Source organism: Trachemys scripta, chromosome 1, assembly GCF_013100865.1.
Source record: "Trachemys scripta elegans isolate TJP31775 chromosome 1, CAS_Tse_1.0, whole genome shotgun sequence".
In the NCBI taxonomy this organism is placed as follows: Eukaryota; Metazoa; Chordata; order Testudines; family Emydidae; genus Trachemys; species Trachemys scripta.
The window spans coordinates 286,614,881-286,636,313 of NC_048298.1; the positions used below are offsets into that span (position 1 = coordinate 286,614,881).

At 44.2% G+C, this 21,433-nt stretch overlaps 1 protein-coding gene across 4 annotated transcripts; it reads left to right on the forward strand.

Moving 5' to 3' along the window:
* Positions 1-3,227: 3,227 nt before the first annotated feature.
* On the forward strand, positions 3,228-16,430 carry SERP2 (stress associated endoplasmic reticulum protein family member 2). 4 transcript variants are annotated; one of them, XR_004644078.1, is made up of 5 exons: positions 3,758-3,773; positions 8,199-8,271; positions 10,864-10,942; positions 11,039-11,169; positions 16,003-16,430. XR_004644078.1 is itself a non-coding variant. In XM_034758440.1 (3 exons), exons 1-3 carry the CDS (start codon positions 3,690-3,692, stop codon positions 16,041-16,043), a joined length of 198 nt encoding a protein of 65 aa, XP_034614331.1. In that variant the 5' UTR covers positions 3,228-3,689; the 3' UTR covers positions 16,044-16,430. The 4 variants fall into 4 exon arrangements, 1 of the variants encoding a protein (XP_034614331.1); XR_004644077.1 differs by lacking the exon at positions 11,039-11,169; XM_034758440.1 differs by lacking the exons at positions 10,864-10,942; positions 11,039-11,169 and having other exon boundaries at positions 3,228-3,773.
* The last annotated feature ends 5,003 nt before the right edge of the window (positions 16,431-21,433 follow it).

Sequence of the window (21,433 nt, forward strand, 5' to 3'; positions counted from 1 at the left end):
CGCCCAGGACTCGGGCCAGCTGGGGCAGGACTCCTCCAGCTGCAGTGGGGGCTTGGGGCTCCCGCAGGGGAGGGAAGGGGCCAGGCGCTAGCCTTCCCAAAGAGTGGCTTCACACGCCGCCCATGCTTGTAAGTCCCTTAGGCCCAGATCCACATAGGTCTCTAGGATTCTAACTTCCACTGATTTCAGCAGAAATTAGGGCCTAAATACCTTTGAATCTGCGCCTTAGTCTCTCTAGGCCTCAATTCCCCAGGGATACACTTCTCTACCTCACATGGGTGTTGTGAAGATAAATACACTAAGGATTGTGAGGCACTCACATACTATGGTGATGGGAACTATATATGTACACCTCTACCCCGATATAACGCTGTCCTCGGGAGCCAAAAAATCTTACCGCGTTATAGGTGAAACTACGTTATATCGAACTTGCTTTGATCTGCCGGAGCGCACAGCCACCCCCCCCCCCCGGCCCCCCGTAGCACTGCTTTACCGCATTATATCCGAATTTGTGTTATATCGGGTTGCGTTATATTGGGGTAGAGGTGTACCTAGATAGACAGTGCTATATTGAATTTGTGACTGAAATCCTGGCCTTGCTGAAGTATTATCTTTGAAATCTTTACTTCAGTAGCTAAACATTTTCTTCCAAGAGACAACAATATTGAGGAAACATTATCAGTTAATATATTTGTCAGCTGAGGGTAGAATTCTTTTAGCAATGCACTTATTACTTTTTCTTAACTACATATATTATGGCAGGAGTCACCTGTTATATGTAGTCTTACAAATTATTTTTCTTAATACACGAGTAGCATGCTGTCTTTGAAGGAACACTGTATTGCACTTACTTTGATGATGTCACTTTTGCTGGGAAGCTGTTGAAAGCAGCAAGAGAGTTTTCTCTTTAATTGCTCTAGCTTGAGTCAATTCCGGCAGAGTTGTTTCCTGGGAACTGGGCATTGCTTTCTGGGTTGGGATCCCTGAAGGAGCTTGTGTGCTGTTTGTAACCTCTCTGTTCAAGGATTGGTATATATAGTGTAAATAAACAAGTTACACTAAGGCCTTGTCTACATTACAAACTTAAGTTGACCTAAATTTGGTCGACATACAGCCACCACAGTAAATACTGCAGTTTTTCATGTCCACACTACCCTCTTTCTCACAGTGGCATGTTTCCTCACCAGGAGCGCTTGCACCAGCTTAAGTGGGTCAGTGTATGTGGGGCTCACAGCCGGAGCCCCAGTGCTGGGGGCTAACAGCTGGAGCCCCTTCGCCCCAACTGTCAGTCCCACAAAACTGGGTAACTGGGCAACAAAATGGCAGATTAAATTCAGTGTTGATAAATACAAAATAATGCACATTAAAAAATATAATCCCAACTATACATGGGGTCTAAATTAGCTGTTACCACTCAAGAAAGAGAATCATTAGGAAAGGGGTAGATAAGACAGAAAATACCATGTTGCCTCTATATAAATCCACATTACACTCACATTTTGAATACTGTGTGCAGATCTGGTTGCCCCATCTCAAAAAAGATATATTGGAATTGGAAAACGTTCAGAAAAGGGCAACAAAAATGATTAGGGGTGTGGAACAGCTTCCATATGAAGAGAGATTAATAAGATTGGGACTTTTCAGCATGGAAAAGAGACGACTAAGGGGGGATATGATAAGAGGTCTATAAAATCATGACTGGTGTGGAGAAAGTAAATAAGGAAGTGTTATTTACTCCTCATAACACAAGAACTGGGGCACACAAAATGAAATTAATAGGCAGCAGGTTTAAAACAAAGAAAAGGAAGTATTTCTTCACACAATGCACAGTCAACCTGGGGAACTCTTTTTCAGAGGATGTTGTGAAGGCCAAAACCCTAATTGTGTTAAAAAAAGAACTGTTCTAAGAGCCTTGATAACAAAGAATCTTCATTTTTGCTTCCTTGAATGGAAAGTTTGTGTCAACCAGAAGCTACTGTACAGGTAGAAGCAGGGCACACATACCAATAAGGGCCTGATCCCTGTTTTTATAAAGCACAAGAAATATAGATCTGTACACAACTCTGAAATGTACTTAAGGGTTGGTTGGTTGGTTTTCTTCTGTGATCAGAGGATCTCTGTGTGACAATAGTTACTGATATAGCAACACTTATGATTGAGAGATGACCCCCACACACACACACATAGTTATACCTCTAGTGCAGTGGTTCTCAACCAGGGAAGGCCACGAGCAGGCTTCGGGGAGGCCACCAAAGAGGGCCAGCGTTAGATTCACTGGGTCCCAGAGCGGAAAGCCAAAGCCCCACGACAGGGGTCTGAAGCCTGGAGCCCCATCACCACGGGTTGAAGTTGAAGCCTGAACAAAGTAGCTTCATGGGGACTCCCTGTGGTGTGGAGCCCCAGGCAATTGCCCTGTTTACTACGCTCTAATGCCAGCCCTGGCTTTTATATGCAGCAAAAAACAGCTGTTGTGGCACATGTGGGCCATGGAGTTATATAGCATGTTGAGGGGGCCTCAGGAAGAAAAAGGTTGAGAACTCCTGCTCTAGTGGACAGCTGTTTGTATCTTTTCTGGTAGAGAAGAGACGGCATATCTCAGTTTTGGCTAGATAGATACTAGATACATCACAGCCCTAGTAGCAGGCATGTGTAGGAGGAAATAGGGCAAAATAGGAGGAAAGGTGCTTGTGAGTACAAGACCCATGTTTCCCCATTCCCCTCTCCCCAAATTTTTGTCCCCTCTGGGCCCATCTCCACACTTTAGACTTTGCTGCTGTTCCCTTCCCCCATAGTGTCCCTAGCCTCTCTTTGCCAGAAGCTGGGAATGGGTGACGGGATGGATCACTTGATGATTACCTGTTCTGTTCATTCTTTCTGGGGCACCTGGTATTGGCCACTGTCGGCAGACAAAATACTGGGCTAGATGGACCTTTGGTCTGACCCAGTATGGCCATTCTTATGTTCATGTTTTCATCCTGGTCCCCATCCCTACACACTTTTTATCCCAATGTTGGCAGGAGCAAATTCGGAGGGCAAGTGAGGGCAGAATTAGGGCACCACCTACAAGGTTGTTACTGACTTAGCTGAAGGGGAAAACAGATCTGACCGCAACTGCGCTCCACCATCCTCCACTATCGCAGCCGCAGGACACGCCCACCCTGGGCTACGCGTTAGAACGCTCGCTCCACCCCTCCCTCTCAAACCACCAATCAGCGCTTGGCAGCCCCCTCCCGCAGAACCTTGTGTGTTGCAGCGCTCCATGGATGGAACGCTGAGCCAGAACTTTGGGCAGATGCGCGACTCGAGCCCTGGCAGCTCCCTGCCCCGCATAGTGCAAGCGGGATGCGCGTTCGCAGCCAGGGGAAAGCGGAGGCTGCAGGCAGCCCTAGTAGTTGCCGCCTGTGTTTAGGCAGCAGGGGGACCGGAAGGGTAGGAGGAAGCAGGAGAGGGTTTCCTGAGATGAGAGATTACTTCCGTCCATCCATCCTGCCAGCCACCCTCTCCTCAGTCTGCAGCCGGCTGGGGGTACTGAGGAGCCAGCACCGGGTCTCAGGGCAGCAGCAGCCCCGCTTGCTCCAAGTCAGGGGGGTGTTCTTTAAGGGGGTGTTCTGTTGGCTCGTCACAAACCAGACCCAGAAGCCAGGTGGCCTCCGGAATTTCTGAGCTCCCTAAATCTCCACCCCAGAGCGATGGTGGCCAAACAGCGGATCCGGATGGCTAACGAAAAGCACAGCAAAAACATCACACAGAGAGGGAACGTAGCCAAAACCCTGGTAAGGTGACATGGGAGGAGGGGGCAGAGGGGATTGCGAGGAGGCAAGGCTTCTCTCTGTCCATTCCTCGGCTCAACACGTAGGAGGTGTGGGAATCGTGAGCTAAAGGGTTAACAGGCTACAGGAGCCCCGGGGTGGGGAACAGAGGATGATCCTTCTTGTACTGCTGACGGGAGTAAACGCTCCAGCCAAACTAGGGGTGTAGAACAATCAGATGGTTAAATCAGGGGCTCCTGTCCCAAGCTGAGGCAGACTGGAGGAAATGTCACACCTCGATGACTGAAAGTGTCAGTGTCTCATGGAAAACACAGCAAAATCGTTCACCAGGTGAGGAAGAGACTGACACACACACACCTTCCATCTAAACACCCAGAAGGGGGGGAGTCTGTAACACAAAGAAAAACACACACATACACCAGCCACTTGAGAAGAGAGAATGCAGCACACACAACACATCCATCCCCATCGAGGGGGACTAACATGCAACAGTATCCAGCAGGGCTGGCTGCTGCAACATTACAGCTGTTGGAAGTGCACACACATGGAGGTGTACTCTGAAAGGGTTCTAGCTCTCTAACAGGGACAGCACTAGTGGGAGTTATTGTGTTTTATTTCCTGTGGCATCTGTTTTTTAAGAGATTAAAACATAACAGTTTATTTGACTTTACTAATCGTAAAATGTGTTTTCGTAGGTGAAAGTCTTTTAGGCCTCTGTATCTCTTTTTTCTTTGCTATTTTATATGAATGAGCTGTTTGGCTAGTTGGTCTTTATGGCTTCGTCTTGATGAGGAAAAGTAATTGAGTTTAGATCAGTTTAGTACAGGTTAGCTAAGTGCAACCTAAACTTGACCACTTTTCCTCATCAATACAAAGCCTATGTCAATACAAAAGAGATAACTCAGATGTGATCCCATTTCATCTTTTAGGGCTCACTTCTGCCCTCAGGTACAGTGGGAATAAAATGGAGCCCTTACTGCGCTGGCAGCTCAGCTGGGACAACAGCCCTCACACCTGATGAGGCAATAGCCTTCCAGCTAACGAAATCTTGCGTATTACTTTAAATAAAGGTGGCACTTATGCTCCAGTTGTATACGCTGAGATAGAAAATCGAAGGGCTTAACTGTGCTCAGATGCATGCATTTTGTTATTAGCAGTGGACTGGGCTGAGCTACTGACATTTCAGTTGCTTAAATTCAGAATGTTCAAAAGTGCTCTTAGAAAGCTGGTTAATGGGAGAGATTTTCATTTGAGCTCTAGCTCCCCTTTCCTCAAAGTTGTTTAGAGATCTTGCTATTCTAATTCCACCCACAAAACCTTGAGTGTTTATTAATAGCTCACTATCCTTTCAGAGCTCTCCTCCACACCACGAGTGAACTGTTTCAAAGAGAAGCCTGTTAGTATAATGTCAGGGAACTGCTGGAAATTCATAGCTGGGATTTTTGCTTTGCCAAGAAGCTCTCGACACGTAGTTCTTGTCTACACCTGTAAGTGTAAACTGTAAGGCTGCAACGGCGCCACGGTGGGGCTTAGTGAAGATGCTACCTAGAACTTCTCCCATTGGCGTAGGTACTCCACCTCCCCGAGAGGCAGTAACTATGTCAATGGGAGTAGCCCTCCTGTCAACATAGTGCTCACTGTCTACACCAGGGGTTAGGTTGGTATAACTGTGTCGCTCAGAGGTGTAGATTTTCTACACCTTTGAGCATCGTAGTTATACTGAAATAAGTCTGATTTGGGCTTGGTCTACGCTAATCTCCTAAAACTCCCCCATCCCAGACTCCTGAGTTACTGAACTAGCCTAGAAAATGGGATTTCTATTCAATTAGATTTGGCTGTAATCTAGCATTAACCTGGTTGAATCACCTTAAAGGTAACCTGAAATGCTCTTTAAAAATACATTAAAACTGCTGATGTTTTCAAATCCTTAACACAACAGGTCGAGTTATTTTTAAAAAAATAAATGTATTTTAAATTAAAATGTTTTAAGGTTGATTTAAAAATGCTATGCTGTGGGGCAGTGCCCTGCCAATGGCCAAAAGTAAGGGACATGCCTTTGTTTTTTCTTTACCACAAGTCACGTGACTGCTTTTTTCTATTGTTCCTACCACTCACTGATGCGTGAAGCAGCTTCTCTGAATGAAGTGTCTGTGACTAACAACAGACCTTATCTCTGGTGAAACAAATTGTGACTTTCTTTTATTATTTCGATGCCTCTCCTGTTTCTGATAATACGGAGCACTTAGGGTTTGATCCTGCGCCCCATTCAAGTCAATGGAAAAAATCCCACTGATGAATGATGGAGAATTAAGCCCATATGTAGCACTTTTTGCCCAGAGATTTTGAAGTGCTTTAAAAAGCATTAGCAGCATTATTTAAATAGATGTGGGAAACGGAGACACCGAGAGGTGGTATGACACAGCCACGTTAAGAGGGCATGTCAGTAGAAGAACCAGGGATAGAACCCAAGTCTTCTGATGTGCAGTCTGGTGCCCTACACACTGGATAATGCTACCTTCCTCTTTTCTGTCATCCCTTTGGTTTTTCTCCTCTCACTCTTCTTTGTTTCTGACCTTTTTGCAATCCTTTCCCTTCCTTCTCTCTTTTTTTTCCCCCCCTTCTCCCTCCCAGTCTGCTTACTTCTCTCCTCTCACCCCATCTTTTGCCATTCTCCTTCCATTGGCCACTCTTCTGCCTTCAGCCTCCACTCACTTGGCACTTCTTCCATGCAGCGCTTCTAGAATTGGATAGTAGCAGCAGCTCTAGCTTTCTAGAAATCAAGCTGTTTTGGATCAGGACTGCAGACCCATTATTATTCATATTTGTAGCATAGTACCCCCTAGGGGCCTCAACCAAGACCAGGGTCCCTTTGAGCTAGGCACTGTAGAAACACATAGTAATAGACAGTCTTTGTGCCAAAATACTTACAGTCTAAACTGACAATGGTTGGGAGAAAGCAAGTATTATTGTCACCATTTTGCAGATGGAGAACTAAGGCACAGTGAAATTAAGTGACTTACCCAAAGTCACCCAAGATGTCAGTGTCAAAGCTTGGAATTGAACCAGATCTCCAGTGACCGCGAGCATCACACAACCATCCTTCCTGTATGCACAATTCCACAGCTTGAACCCAGATATGACTATCAATTCCTCCTTTACTTGCCCTGCCCAGTCCTGATCTTAGTGCTATGTGAATCATCTACTTCCATTGATTATGTCCATAGTATCTCATGTCATCATATAACCATCTGCTCATGTCTTGGTTGGTAAGAAGCTTCTAAGTCCATCTATCCACCTCTTCCCTCTGTGTGGTCCTTGGTATCTTACAGTTAACACGTTTGTATTTATTCTTAGTTATAAAAGCCTCTATCTAGTGCTCTAGGCTCCAAACAATAATCATACATCAAAACAGAAGTCAGCAGTTCAAAATGGCCATAGAAGACCATCAACCTTCTTCCTTCCTTCCTCTCCCCTTCCAAGTGACCTGTTAGAACATTCAGTCAGGCAGGCAGGCATCCTTAAAATAAACTGACTAGAGCTCCGACTGGTATCGGGGTAGCCATGTTAGTCTGTATCCACAAAAACAACAAGGAGTTCGGTGGCACCTTAAAGACTAACAGATTTATTTGGGCATAAGCTTTCATGGGTAAAAAACTCACTTCTTCAGATACAGTTAAACAGTTCTGACTGTTTATCAAATGTATATTTAACTTAAGGATATTTTTGGCACATGCTGACCAAAATAAAATAAATAAATGAGTGTCCTTTGATATTGTTTTTAACAATTTCCTCTCCCAGTGGATGAGAAGTGTCTGTAGGATATATATTTTGTTCTAAAGTGACAACCCAGTCAGGGAACATAATTATTTTTCAAGTATCCTACATCTATTAGGTATCTCAGAAGATACCTAAGAACATGTTTTCTGTCTCAAAGAACTTAAAATATAGATACAACAAGGGAGACTACTAAACAGTCCAACTGTGGGAGGGGAGAGGACAGAAATAGATAAGCAAACATTGAGGAATAAAACTCACTGTACCTTTCCCTAGAGAAATTCATGCCAACTGATCTGCAGAGAATCTGTGAGAGGCATTATTCTATTTAAAGGGGGGTAAATGGGAGATTTCAATATTGTTGAATTAAGCTGTCTGATCTACTGTAAATACAATTATCCTCTATTACTCTTCCGTTAGCGTATTGTGCTTCAGCTTTTCCTTTCAGCTTCTTAGCATTCCTGTGAAGCAGTTATGACAGTGGAGTAAACTGTTTTACGTTGGACCTTTTGAGTATGTTCACTGTTTGAGGTTTGAAGCTAAAACCACGCCAGTTCTTTATCTTGATTTTCTGCCTCTATTTTTAAATGAGCTACCAAGACAATTGGTTAAACTGGTAACAAACTGAAATCTTCTTTTCCCCCCACATTTTAGAGGCCCCAAGAGGAGAAATATCCTGTAGGACCATGGCTACTGGCACTGTTTGTTTTTGTTGTCTGTGGATCAGGTATGAACACACCACTGAGAATAGATAAAGAAGGGGCGGGGGAGGGAGTTGAGCTGACAGTAGAAAAGCATTTAAGAGCCTGATCCAGCTCCCACTGAAGTCAGTGGCATGGTTCCCATTTACTTCAATGGGAGTGAGATCATACCCTAAAAGTTTGTGGACAAAATTCTGACCCAGGACGCATGCACACAACTTCCACTGCAGCCAATGGGAACCTCTGTGTGTGTATTCATGAATAGAATTTGATGCTTAGCATACAGTGCGGCTCTGGGTCTGTCCCAGAGAAACTTACATGAGCATTTAGGAAAAGTTTCTGGAGATTGCAAGTGGTTTAATATATTTTTCCTCTCAAATCTTAAGCAATGAATGATAATCATATAGTCTTGCTTATAACAAATGCATCTTAAGAGGAAAGTTTTTTCCACTTTCAGTCTAAAACTGGAGTTTCGTTTCTATGTGGGACTGGATGGCTCAGGTTCCATGTCCTATTCATTTTTCTTTCACCTTTAGGCTGCAGGTTTGAACCTGGGCTGGGATGGTAATAGTGTTACCATGTGATGAATGCGAAATATATTCAGTGGCCCAAACAAAATGAGTTCTTTATAGCAGTCCAGTTCCTAGCAGACAGGTGTCCAAATCACAAAATCTGCATTATAATTTGGCTGCAGGTGGCACACTTATTGGCAGAGTCAGAAAAGAGGTCACTGAATGGGAGAGATTTAACTACCTTCCAGAGCCAAGTTAAGACTCAGTAGTGTGCGGGAGCATATGATTCCACTTCCTTTGCTTTTGTACCCAGAGGAGTTTCGTTCCCCAGGTTGTCAATCTAAGATCGTTCACAAGAATTGACGTGTGTTTGATAGAAATTTTTTTAAGAGCCCCAATATGGAACGGGTCATAGGTAGACCCACCCTGGAGTAATGATTAGTCCATTAGTATTGCATTGCTTTCAGAAATGCAATGCAGTGGCCTTTGTGTTGATGTCTGACTTAATGAATGCCATTTTTGAGAACTTTCTGTTCCTGTTTTTTCACCTAGTCTTAAAGCAGGATTTCAACTCCCCCCAAAAACAAATGGTAGTTATGGTAAATCCACCACGGCCCATTGCAGCTAGATGTGTTCTTCTGATGCCTCATTCCTTATGCACTCAAATCTCTCCCTCTCACCAAAGTCAGTTGGGAGTTTTTGGTGAATAAGGGTTGTCCCTGTAGTTATGTATTGCTAAAGCTAATAATCATGTAGAGCATAGCATTAGACTGCTGCAAACTCTCAGGCCTTCAGCTAGCCTGCAGCTCCCAACTCCATTACATGTCTTTGGTGTCCTGTGAACTTTCATGTTTATTTATTCCCTTACGTGGCCTCTAACTAAGAATAAAGACGACGATGCTTTTTAGACACATCAGTTGTGATGTCAGTGTCTCAAGAAATAATAGTTCCTTCCCATGACAAGACATCAAGTGGTTTCAAACGTGCTCTGGCAGAAAGAAAGAGCAGGGTCAAAGTGCAGCTCCCTAGTTAGTTATTATTTCTGTTGCGGGGGAGGGCTCCACTGTACTCGGCAGTGATGGCCAAACAGCACACATGCAGCCCCTACCCCAGACTTCACAACAACACAAACTCTAAGAAAAGTGACAAAAAACGAGTAATTTTTTTTTTAAATTAATTGAAAATAAGTCAATAAAACAATCAAAATCTTAGTTTTATTTTCTAAAAATTAGTAGGTTAAACAGCTGAACATGGGAGATGCAGAGAAGATAAATAAATATGCTGGTGATGACGGAGAGTACATCCAGTTGATTGCCAAGAACGAACATTTTGTGATCTGGAATCCAACCCTGCATTCTTTACTCATGCTAACCAATCACTGACTGAAATGGGAGTTTTGCCTGAGTGAGAACCACTGAACTGGTTTCATTATCTGAAGAGACATCGTAATAATGTGGCTTAGATGTTTATCTTTGTCATTTTTAGAGCTTGATCAGACTTTAGTCTTCAGTAATGTATTGGCTATGGCTATGTTTGTCCTTTCAGTAGTGAATCCATTAGACAAATGCTCCTTTTTCCACAAACATTTTCAGGGCTGTTCTTCTAGGCTATTACAATCGCACACAGCTTTTGCTGTAACCCTTTTAATTATTATTTGCTTTGTGGGCCCCATCCCCAGGGTGCCAGGCACTGTACAACCACGTAACAAACAACATGGTACCTGCCCCCATCGCACATCTCTTTGCACCATGCAAATCAAAGGCCAGATTGTGCCACTGGATGAAGTTCATGCACGGCTACCATTCCATTTGCAATGTGGACCTCAGTTTTGAGAGGGTGTCATTTTGGAAAAGGTTTTTCAGAGTTATTGCTGCATGAGGAAGGGAATTCCTAGCTTATATAGCTAAGATTTACAGATGTTAAAGCCAGAGAAGACCACTTGGATCGTGTAGTGTGATTCCTACATTTTGCAGGACTAGTCTCCACTTAATTCCTGCAAATGTCTTATCCACTATCCAGTCACCTCCATTGGTAGCCTCCACCCAACGGCTGTTACTGTTGAGAACTTTTTCTTAATGTCTAACCTGAACTTTTTTCCTTTCTTAGCTTCAGACCATTGCTCCTTATCTACCATCTTCTGAGAATGGAATAATTCCCTTTCTTCATTTCTGTTATTACCTTGAAGGTATTTATAAACTGTGATCATGTTTTCTCCCAGCCCTCCCCTAGTCTTCTCTTTTCTAGAACATGCCCATTTAGTTCCCTCTCTCTCCCCCCATAGGTTATAAACCTGATCCTTGTGTCCTTTGTGTTGTGTTTGTATATACTTCCTAAATGTTGAAGACTGGAAAGAAACACAATATTTCAGGTCTGCTACATGGTCTGGCCCTATTATCTCTCTAGTTTATACGTGTGAGCCTATTTATGTATCTGAGACCAGCAATGGTTTCTGTTCCATTTGCTTGTTTTGCAGTGGTGTTGCACTTGAACCTAATATTTCGCTTGCTATATTACTATCACCCCTTGGTCTTTGCAGACATCCTGTTTCCCAGATAGCTGTCCTCCAGTTTGTATCAGTGCTGCTTACTTCCTCTTCCTAGGTGAATGGCTTTCGTATTTGATTTCATCTCATTGCATGCAGCCCACTCTACAAAATGATTCTTATCCTTTTGTGTAACTGGCTCATCCTGCAAGGTTGAGATTGTCAACAGTTTGAGCACGGTTGAATTTACATCTTCCTTTAGATTACTAATTAATGTATTAAATAATCTGGGCCCTAGTATGTGTCTGTGACACCACATACAGAGAACTTGCCGTTTACTATATCTTTGCTCCTCAGATCCTCAGTCCATTTCTAATCCACAATTTGGTATTTGTATCTTCTTGCTATTAGTCACTATAGTAGAATTAAAATATACTGATATAAAAAAAATCTTATTAATATGAAGGTCCCAGACACCCAAAAGCCAAGGTACCATTTTCACCTCTGCCACTGATTCACTGTCTAAACTTGGGCAATTCACTTAACCTTAGTGCGCCTATGTTCACTCATCTGTATAAAGGATATAACGCTCACCACTCCGAGGCAATGTGAGGTAACATTAATTAAGGATTGCAAAGTGCTTTGAGACCCTAGAATGAAAGTAACCATATGAGCATGAAGTATTATTGTTGTGAAAGCTGTCTGGTTTCCAAGGCCAGCTGAGATTCTAATGTCGTGGTACAGGATCTGTACATCACTGGGGGATATAAGTGAATTTACCTGAACTGGAGTTGTTTGGTAAATCCATCCATTTATTAACTAAATCAGTAAAGAGAGCAAAGAAAGGTAATTGTGTGGAGTGATCTATTTTAACAAACCCATGTTGGTGTAGAGGTGTCTTTCTCCCAAATGTTTACATTGACTCTTATTTTGTATGTTCAGAGAGTTTGCCTAGAACAACTGTCAAGCTAATTGGCCAGTGCATATTCTTCTTGTTACTTCCTACTCCCTTTGCCCTTTTTACAGGCACCTCTCCTGACCTACAAGCGTTTACTGAAGAGATTGAGAGCTTGCAAGATTTCCTTTGCAACTTCTTTTAGGATCGTCAGGGGCATTGTGTCCACGGTTATAGATATTTTGCTCCATCCGGCACTCTAGCACCAACTCTTTGTTACTCTCTGCTCCTGGCATCTCCAGCAATTGTCTCTAATAATTTCCCTGAATCCTATAGGAGGTTGTCCCATTTTCATGATAACGAATTGAAAACTGAGCACCCATAGTTATTTATTCCAACACAAGATAAATGAAGCTTTCCAGGTTAGAGAGCTGACTTGTTTTCACTGGTCCTTCTCCCCTCTCTCTTTGACCCCTCACTTTTCTGATTGTATTTCTAGATTCTTTATTCCTTGTGACCAATTCTCTTCCTCCCTAGAGCTAACACAATTTCATTTTGCTGGTTTGTTCCTTTTATGCTCCTCTGTGGCTAGCTTGGACCTACTCAACTCGCCCTCCTTTTCATTTCCTATACACGCTTCCTTCAATTTCACATCTTCCTGTGTCCAGCTCTTCAGTCTAGATGGGTTTTTATGTTTGTCTTTCCTCTACCCTGCTGCCTGTTCCAACTGCAACACATTTTATACTGCCAGCTTCCTTATTTCTGCAAGGTTTGCAGCATGAACATGTAGGGAAAGGTTTCTGCCTTTTAGAGTTGGGGATTGAATCCAACAAGGTGCTGAGGATCCTCAAATCCTTTTGAAGTCCCCTGACTAGACGCACAATTACAAATGCCACCTTTGGTCTCCCAACACAAAGCAGTGGCACTGTCACAATGTCAGAGCACCCAGGACCTCAAGACCATTTTAACGCCCCTGCTTCATGCCTACTAAGCCATCCTTGTATTTTTAATACTTGAGATGCTGCTATGCAACCACTAGAACTTACTCCGCTTATTAATAATCCTTTGGATCTGTTAGTTACTAACAGGCCTCCTTTCTGGGCTCTAATGTCATGCTGAATATTGTCTCCTTTTAGTGCCTTCCTTTCTGTCTCCCCCGTTTCTCTTACTCAGCCATACACTCACTGGCACTGTTATTCTCTCAGCTCTGCTCTCCCACCATTAAGTTATTAACTTCTCAGAGTCTAGACTCCCCACTTCCTTTCTCTCACTCTCTCTCTCTTTGAACTTCCTCAGCAACTCCACCGTCTTCCTGTTCCTTGCTGCACTTTGGAGTCAGATGTTATTAAACAGATTCACTCACTGGTTTACAGGCAGAGCTAAATGCTCCGTGGAGTTTGGTTTTTACAGACCCTGTTGCAAAAACAGTAGCTTTCTACAGTACAATGGGTCAGGCAAACTGGGCCTGACAGGGTGACAGAAGCAGGTGATTTTCACTAGTTTTGCTGCTCCATGTGATTCAATTTAGTATAATATTGCAAGAGGCTGGACTGCAAGGCAAATCCCATTCGACTGAGAAATCCTGTTTATTTAAGCAAGAAAAATAAACCTCAGAGAAGTGAATGATAAAAGCACTTACAGAACAAAATACGAAAAAAAAACAAAATCATGTATTAAAAACACCTACAAAATCAAAACCACAAACCCTACCCCAAGCAGAGTTTCCACCCAAAAGAACCGCCAGAAGCTCCATGAAATCCACTGTGGGCTTTGCTATTGATTTTCCACTGAAGGTGCTCAGATAACAGAGTGATAAGTGGCAGTAAAAAGCTCTATGATAGACAGATAAGAGAGTTCGAGGGCTTGCTGGAATTTGGCATCACTTCCGTGACTTACATACACCAGCAGAACATCTGGCCCCTGAAGTTGGCCATTATTTTAAGTATTCCTCTAAAAATAAAATGGGTTTGGCCTTGTGTCCAAAATGAAGGTCCAACTCTGCAAACCCTTGTAGAGGGAGTCCTTAACCATGGAGTACGTCTGTAAACCAGCTGGAAACGTGCTTCCCAGGGTGGGTAGACAGACACCTGCTAGCACAGCTCAAGCTAGCACACTAAAAATAGCAGTGTGGCTGTGGTGGCAGCTTGGGCTGCTTGCCCAGCCCCTTGGGTACTTACATGAGTGGCTGGCCGGAGCCGCCTCCTGGGCTGCTGTGGCCACACTATTATTTATAGAGTACTAGCTCAAGCAGAGCGAATGCGTGTCTGGCTAGCCCCACTGGGAAGCACCGTCCCAGCTACTATGTAGCCATGCCCTCATTGGACTTCAGTGGAACTTCTCAAGTGTCTGCAGGATGAGGGCAGAGACTCGGCATAGATTACTGCAGCTCAGCAATCAAAGTGACGCTTCCCAATCTTATGCCTTCTACCTTCTTGGTTTAAAAGAAAACAAGTTTTTCTCAATTTTTCTTAAGTTTTCCAAACACACACCTCAAAGCTCTAAAAGGGCAACAGACGAGGGAGGCTAAATACAATTCCAGGGCACGTGTCTTTTCATGGGACGTGCTCAGCATCTGCAGCTGTGTCAGCACAGCCTGACTCCTGCACTTGCGCTCACTGGTTCCAGCAGACGGATGCCGTTCCAGAGCTGGGGGATTAGGAGGCAGTGATGGTACAGATAAAGAGAATTTATGTCATGTTTGTATAATTAAGAACTAAGGCTCGATCCTGCAGCCTCTCAAGGTATTGAACGTCCCGTGAAATCAGTGGGAGTTTTGCTTGCATGAGGTCTGCAGAATCAAGTCCTTAGTAATTCGTGTATTAACTATACTAAAGGACAGGAAATACAGTTACTCAATGCTCAGGTCTTTTTCTCTGTGGAGGCATACCACCAGTTTGTGCCATCAATTTTGATACCAATGGAGATTTCTGTTTCAACAGTGATGGCAGAATCGGCCTCGTAAGAATGGCCATACTGGGTCAGACCAAAGATCCATCTAGCCCAGTATCCTGTCTTCCAACAATGGCCAATGCCAGGTGCCTCATTTCCATTTAGCCAGTTCTGGTGAAATGTCCCATTTTGAAGACTATCTTCTGATTTGAGATTTGCATACCTAACAGCTAGTAAACAGTAGTCAACACTGCTCTTGTTTGTGGGCTGCAAACATAGGCCCCAGTCCTGTGAGTCTTTGTGGGTAGACACACGTACGGGGGGGCTCTGCATGGGTCCACTGGAACTGATCTGTTTGCAGGCTTGAGATGACAGTGCCCCATCTGGCAAAACCTTACTCCCCAAAATCATCCCATCAACTTCCATGCAGCTCCTCACATGAGTGGATTTTTGCAGGATTGAGCCCCCGGTATGGAATAATACAGGAGTTTAGATGGCCCAACCCTACAAATCAGCTTTAGCAATAATTAAAGTAGGCCAGATTTGTGAGAGGTTGTATTCCTGTGACTGGTCTACCTACTTATAAGGAGCCGTTTTATAAACAGCCTGTAACAAGAAGTGATTGTTCCCAAGAAAGAGACCCACCGACTTGTTAAGTGTACGCAGCTGTGCCTGGCAGCGCCACTGCACACACTCTAGTCGAAGGGGTCTAATCCCTCATCCGCGCCGGAGGATTTACGCATGGTACTTCCATTAGCATTCCTAGACGGTACCTGCATAATCCTTTCTGCATCCGTGGGGGGAGTAGGCCCCTACTCAAAAGAAGTCCACTGATCGAAGCATTTGCTAGATAACATCTAATCATGCATGTGAGAACACGAGCCATTCAGCTGGTTAAAGCAGCAGTATCAGAGTACAGGATTGAATTTCAGGAAAGTTAACCAGCATTTGAACAGCCTCTCTTTTTGCCTTGTTTCAGCTATCTTTCAGATCATTCAGAGTATAAGGATGGGCATGTGAGGAGCTGCGTAGATTTGACATTGCCTTTATCATCCAACATGGTGGACCAGATACAATTTTAGCCTGACATAAATGTGAAGAGCTCTTATCTGAGAGTACCTTTGTGTTTCCTCTTGAATGGGGCAGACCAAATTACCTGTTGACCTGTCATCTCGGTTGCGTGTGTGTTTTAACTGCCACAGCAGAAAAGGACATTTTGCTTTTCTATTGACTTAATGAGTTAACCACATTGGTTAGCTGTCAGTGCTGTTCAGTTGATTTATTTCTTCTTTTACCAATGTATTTATGAGTGATCATGTGAGTGCCTGTTTATCTACTCTGTACATTATAATTGTTTTATGCTGGAAATTTGTTTTTATTACAAATAAATATTCATGTTCAACTTGACTACATTTGTTCCATTTTTTCCAAACGTCTGGCAGTATAAACAGCCTTCCCTCCTTCCCCCTCAACAGACACACTAGTGGCCAAATCTTGAGGTCCTTACTCAGGCAGATCTCTCACTAGATCTGATTTGCCCTCACACAGGTATAAATCAAGAGTCACTAGAGTTACATTCTTTGGAGTTGCAACTGTTTTACACTGGTGTGAGATGAGAAATCAGCCCTACTGGAAGGTCTGCCTGAACAAGAGCTAATTAAAAACTCAGTTAGGACATTGAGAATAGTTATCATGTTATAGCCATTTAGGAATTATGTTTTCACAGCAGGATGGTTTCAGGATTTTCCTTTGATTACCAATCCTCTGAAAGCTGTTTGCAAAGAAAAGCCTTCCCTTCCCAAAGCAACAGGAGTGACTCAAGAGGAGATTTAGATGAAATGGTTGGCGTCCTGAGATTCTTTCATATCCCTCTATTTCAGAAAGTCCTTTCTGAACCCCCAAACATGTTTAATAAAGTGATGATTGTTCTGTAGATGCTGAATGTCCACCTTAAAGAAACTTCTTCCTAGTGTTGCACACCAGGACAGGGAAAGATCATTTCCCAACACGGTGGGGGAGAGGGAGGATTTGCATACGCACAAGTGGCAGTTAGGTGACTAACCACAACTGACTTAGACCGTTAACTACCATTTGTGCCTTTGAAAATCCCCCCAAAAAAACGCTAAGCTGGGATTTCAAAGAGGCTTAAAGTAGGTAGCATCCAACTCCCTTAAACATCTTTGCAAATTTGAGCCCCCTAATTATGGTCTCAAAATGTAGTTTTTAAGAGAGGATATAGGAGAGAAAAGCCAAGACCCTTCTCAACTTTGATCAAGGACCTGAACCATCACTGTGTTTCTCTTTTTATTATAGTTTCAAAAACTGTTGGAGACTGAAAGTAAATTATCTTTGCCTGGATGAGTGGGAATAATATTAGGAGCATATTTCCTCGCTTACAGACAGCCCCCCCAACCTAAAGCAAATACTCACCAGCAACCACACATCACTGAACAAAACCACTGACCCAGGAACCTATCCTTGTAACAAAGCCCGATGCCAACTCTGTCCACATATCTATTCAAGTGACATCACCATAGGACCTAATCACATCAGCCATACGATCAGGGGCTCGTTCACCTGCACATCTACCAATGTGATATATGCCATCATGTGCCAGCAATGCCCCTCTGCCATGTACATTGGCCAAACCGGACAGTCTCTCCGCAAAAGAATTAATGGACACAAATCTGACATCAGGAATCATAATACTCAAAAACCAGTGGGAGAACACTTTAACCTGTCTGGTCATTCAATGACAGACCTGCGGGTGCTATATTACAACAGAAAAACTTCAAAAACAGACTCCAACGAAAGACTGCTGAGCTGGAATTGATATGCAAACTAGACACAATCAACTCAGGACTGAATAAGGACTAGGAATGGCTGAGCCATTACAAACATTGAATCTATCTCCCCTTGTAAGTATTCTCACACTTCTTATCAAACTGTCTGTTCTGGGCTATCTTGATTATCACTTCAAAAGTTTTTTTTCTCTTACTTAATTGGCCTCTCAGAGTTGGTAAGACAACTCCCACCTGTTTATGCTCTCTGTATGTGTGTATATATATCTCCTCAATATTTATTCCACTCTGTATGCATCCGAAGAAGTGGGCTGTAGTCCACGAAAGGTTATGCTCTAATAAATTTGTTAGTCTCTAAGGTGCCACAAGTACTCCTGTTCTTTTTGCGGATACAGACTAACACGGCTGCTACTCTGAAATATTTCCTTTTGCTATCTCTCCCAGCCCCTCTTTATAATCCTACCCACAATGGAGCGGCTACAGTCACTGCTTGCCTAGGGTGCAGGTAGTCTCCAAGATGGCAATGCTGGTCTGTAATGATCTACTCTCAGTTGCTACAGGCAGAATACATTTCTTTTCCCTTCCCCCACAGACTGAATATTGCTCCCAACCCCAACTAACATGAGGTGCTGTGGGGTCTCACCTGTTGTATCAGTGCATAGAGATATCCATTAAGGGACGGACTTGCAAAGGCACAAAGGAGAGTTAGGCATCCAACTCCCACAGAAAGTGAGTGGGTGCCTTTGAAAAATCTGCCCTTAAGCTATCAAAAACAACCACCACCCCAGTTATTTTAAAAAGTTAGGGACAATTGTCAGCTCCTAACTCCATTTTTAGGCACTCAATAGAAGTGGCCTGATTTCCAAAGCTGCTGAGTACACCATGCTGTAATTACTTGGATTACACAGAGTAGCACCTAGAGATCAGGGCCCCTTTGTGCACTGTACCGTACAAATACATAGGAAGAGAGAGTACCTGCCCAGAAGAGATTACAATCTAAATAGGCAAGACAGATAATCAGTGGAAGAAGAAACAGGTACAGAAAAGTGAAGGTGACTTGCTCAGGGTCACACAGCTGATTATTCCCGGCTCTGCCATTAGTTTTAAGGTTGGTCAAAAGTTTTGCATCAAAACTTTTTTAAATGGAAAACTGGGGTTTCAATACATTTTTTGAAAAGTGAAATGAACAATGTCTGCTTTCTGCAGAAAGTTTCAAATATTTATTTAAAAAAACAAAATATTTCATTTTGACTATGCTGCCGTATGCCTCATGGGAGTTGTAATTCAGCTGCCTCATTCCCCCAATATCATTTGTACCTGAGAAGTGTCGCCAAGACTGTCTCTCTCTCCATGCACCATGGCCCAGGACTCCTCGGATGCACTGCCTCCCCACACCAAGGTGGGAGACCATGGTGCATCATTGGAGATGTAGTCCAACGAGGGAGTCTAGCCTATAGAGGAGAATGGGGGTATGAGGCACCTCAGAAGCATTTCCAAATCAAAATATTTTTGGTTTTTGGCTGAAATATTTCACTTTTTGAAATTTTCTGAAGAGTCAGTTTTCCGTGGAAACCTCCCCCTCCAATCGCCCCCCGCCCGCAACTACCATTTTCTGACCAAGTCTAAATTATTAGCTCATAAGTTAAATGAGTTTACAGGTATTGGTCTCGTTCTAGTCCATAGTTGAACATAACTTTGAACAACAGTAGGGTTGTCAGATGTTGGTGAGGAAAAGCCCTGGATTGGGATAATGCAGGGAAGGATTAAGGTGTGACAAATCCGTGAGGGAAAGACTGCACAGAACAGCACCTTTCGGAATTGTATTGTTATTTATAGAAGGATAAATAGAGTATACACGTCAGAGCAAAGGCACTTAGGGAAGTACAGCATAGAATCATAGGACTGGAAGGGACCATGTATCATGCATGTATCATGCTGTGCAATATCACTGATGAATATGGTACAGTGCGTGAGTAGGGCCTATGTCTACACTACAAGCTAGGGGTGTGATTCCTGCTCATGTCCCATACTCGCACTTGCTCAATGAGAGCTAGCTTGAGTATAACTAGCAGTGCAGCTACAGTGGCACTGGTAGCGGCAGTGGAGGCACAGCTGAGCCGTGTCGCCTTAAACCAGTGCGTACATATTTGGCACAGCTCAGCTCTCCCCACTGCCACTATACCATGGCTACACTGCTATTTATACTTGAGCTAGCATGAGTATGTGTGCACAAGCAGGTGAATCACACCCCTCGCTTGTAGTGTGGACAGAAGCCTAAGACAGAAAATTATCTGAATGTTGCAGATCCCTTCATCAGTTAGCTAGCTGGGATCTCTAACACTCCATGTCAAATGCTTTAGTCTTTCCTATTTAGGCACAGTTTAGTGCTACTAATAAATACAGTATACTGCATTTTGTAGTTGTATCAAGGGCGCACGCTGGGCCCCTCTGGTTTCGGCCCCTGTTGCCCCTGACTGATTGAAGAGAACGCCTCAGCTTGATGCAACACCAGTGTTCTTTATTTACAGTTGTTTTCTCACCACCACTTTCCACCTATGTACGGGTTTCACAGCCAACTTTGCCAAGTTCAGGTCTAGCCAGCAACAGACCCAAAGCCCTGCGCCCCTGGCCTCCTCCCAGCCTTTATAGCCCTGGCTAGTGAGGCTGGCAGGTGCTGCCCCTTACCAGGCAGACACAGGGCTATCCAACCAGCCCCAGTTCATTCCCCTTGGTTGGGGCTGGAGTGGCAGGGGCTGATTAGGTGCTTCTCACTCAGCACCCTGTCACACACCTCCCCTCTTAAGCAACCGCTAGGTTTGGCCTAGCCCAGCCTCTTCTCCCTCTACCGGGGGGTTACTCCGGGGGAGTCTCTCGCCTCCCAATGGGTGATCTCCAGGCGTCGTCCTTGTGGGGTTTGTTCATCCCCCACCCACAGAACGTATACTTGGGGAGGGGGGAGGGAAACAGCCCCTCAAGTCCGTTGCCACCCATAGTTTTTCACACCAGTCACAAACTTGGGTTTGTTCTCTCAGCTGATCCCCCATTTTTCCCTAGCAGGGGATCAAGGTTAGTCCGGGCCTCCTTACCTGGGGGTTCTGTTTTGGAGCACTCCCTGGATCTCCTTACCTGGGAGTTCTATTCTGAGGCACTCCTTTGGCCCCTCCCCCTCTGCTCCTTTTCCTTCCCTATTCGGGCTCTGTTGTCTAGGGTTTTTTCCTTGTTTTCCCTGGGGACCTTGGTCCTCCCCCTCACTGGTGTCCACTAACATAGGGGGTTCCCCTCCCTTCTTTGGGGTCCCTCCCCTTATCTGCTGGTGGGTCTCCTTCCTCTGCCTCCTTTCTCTTTTGGGAGGGGGCCCATGTCTGTCCCCAGTACCAGTGGGTACAGTAACCCCTCCACCCCAAGCCGTTTCCAGGCAAATCTGCCCCTTGCTCCCAATCCCCATGGGGGCACTCTAGCTTTATCCTCGCCTTGGGGATAAGCCAATGTGGCTTTACCAGCCCCCTCTGGAGGAGCGAGCGGGCCGAGGCCGTGTCCACCAGGGCCCTCTGGGGCTTTCTTCCCACCCGCACTGGAATGGTGGCTAGTCCTCGCCTGTTCCCCCGCACT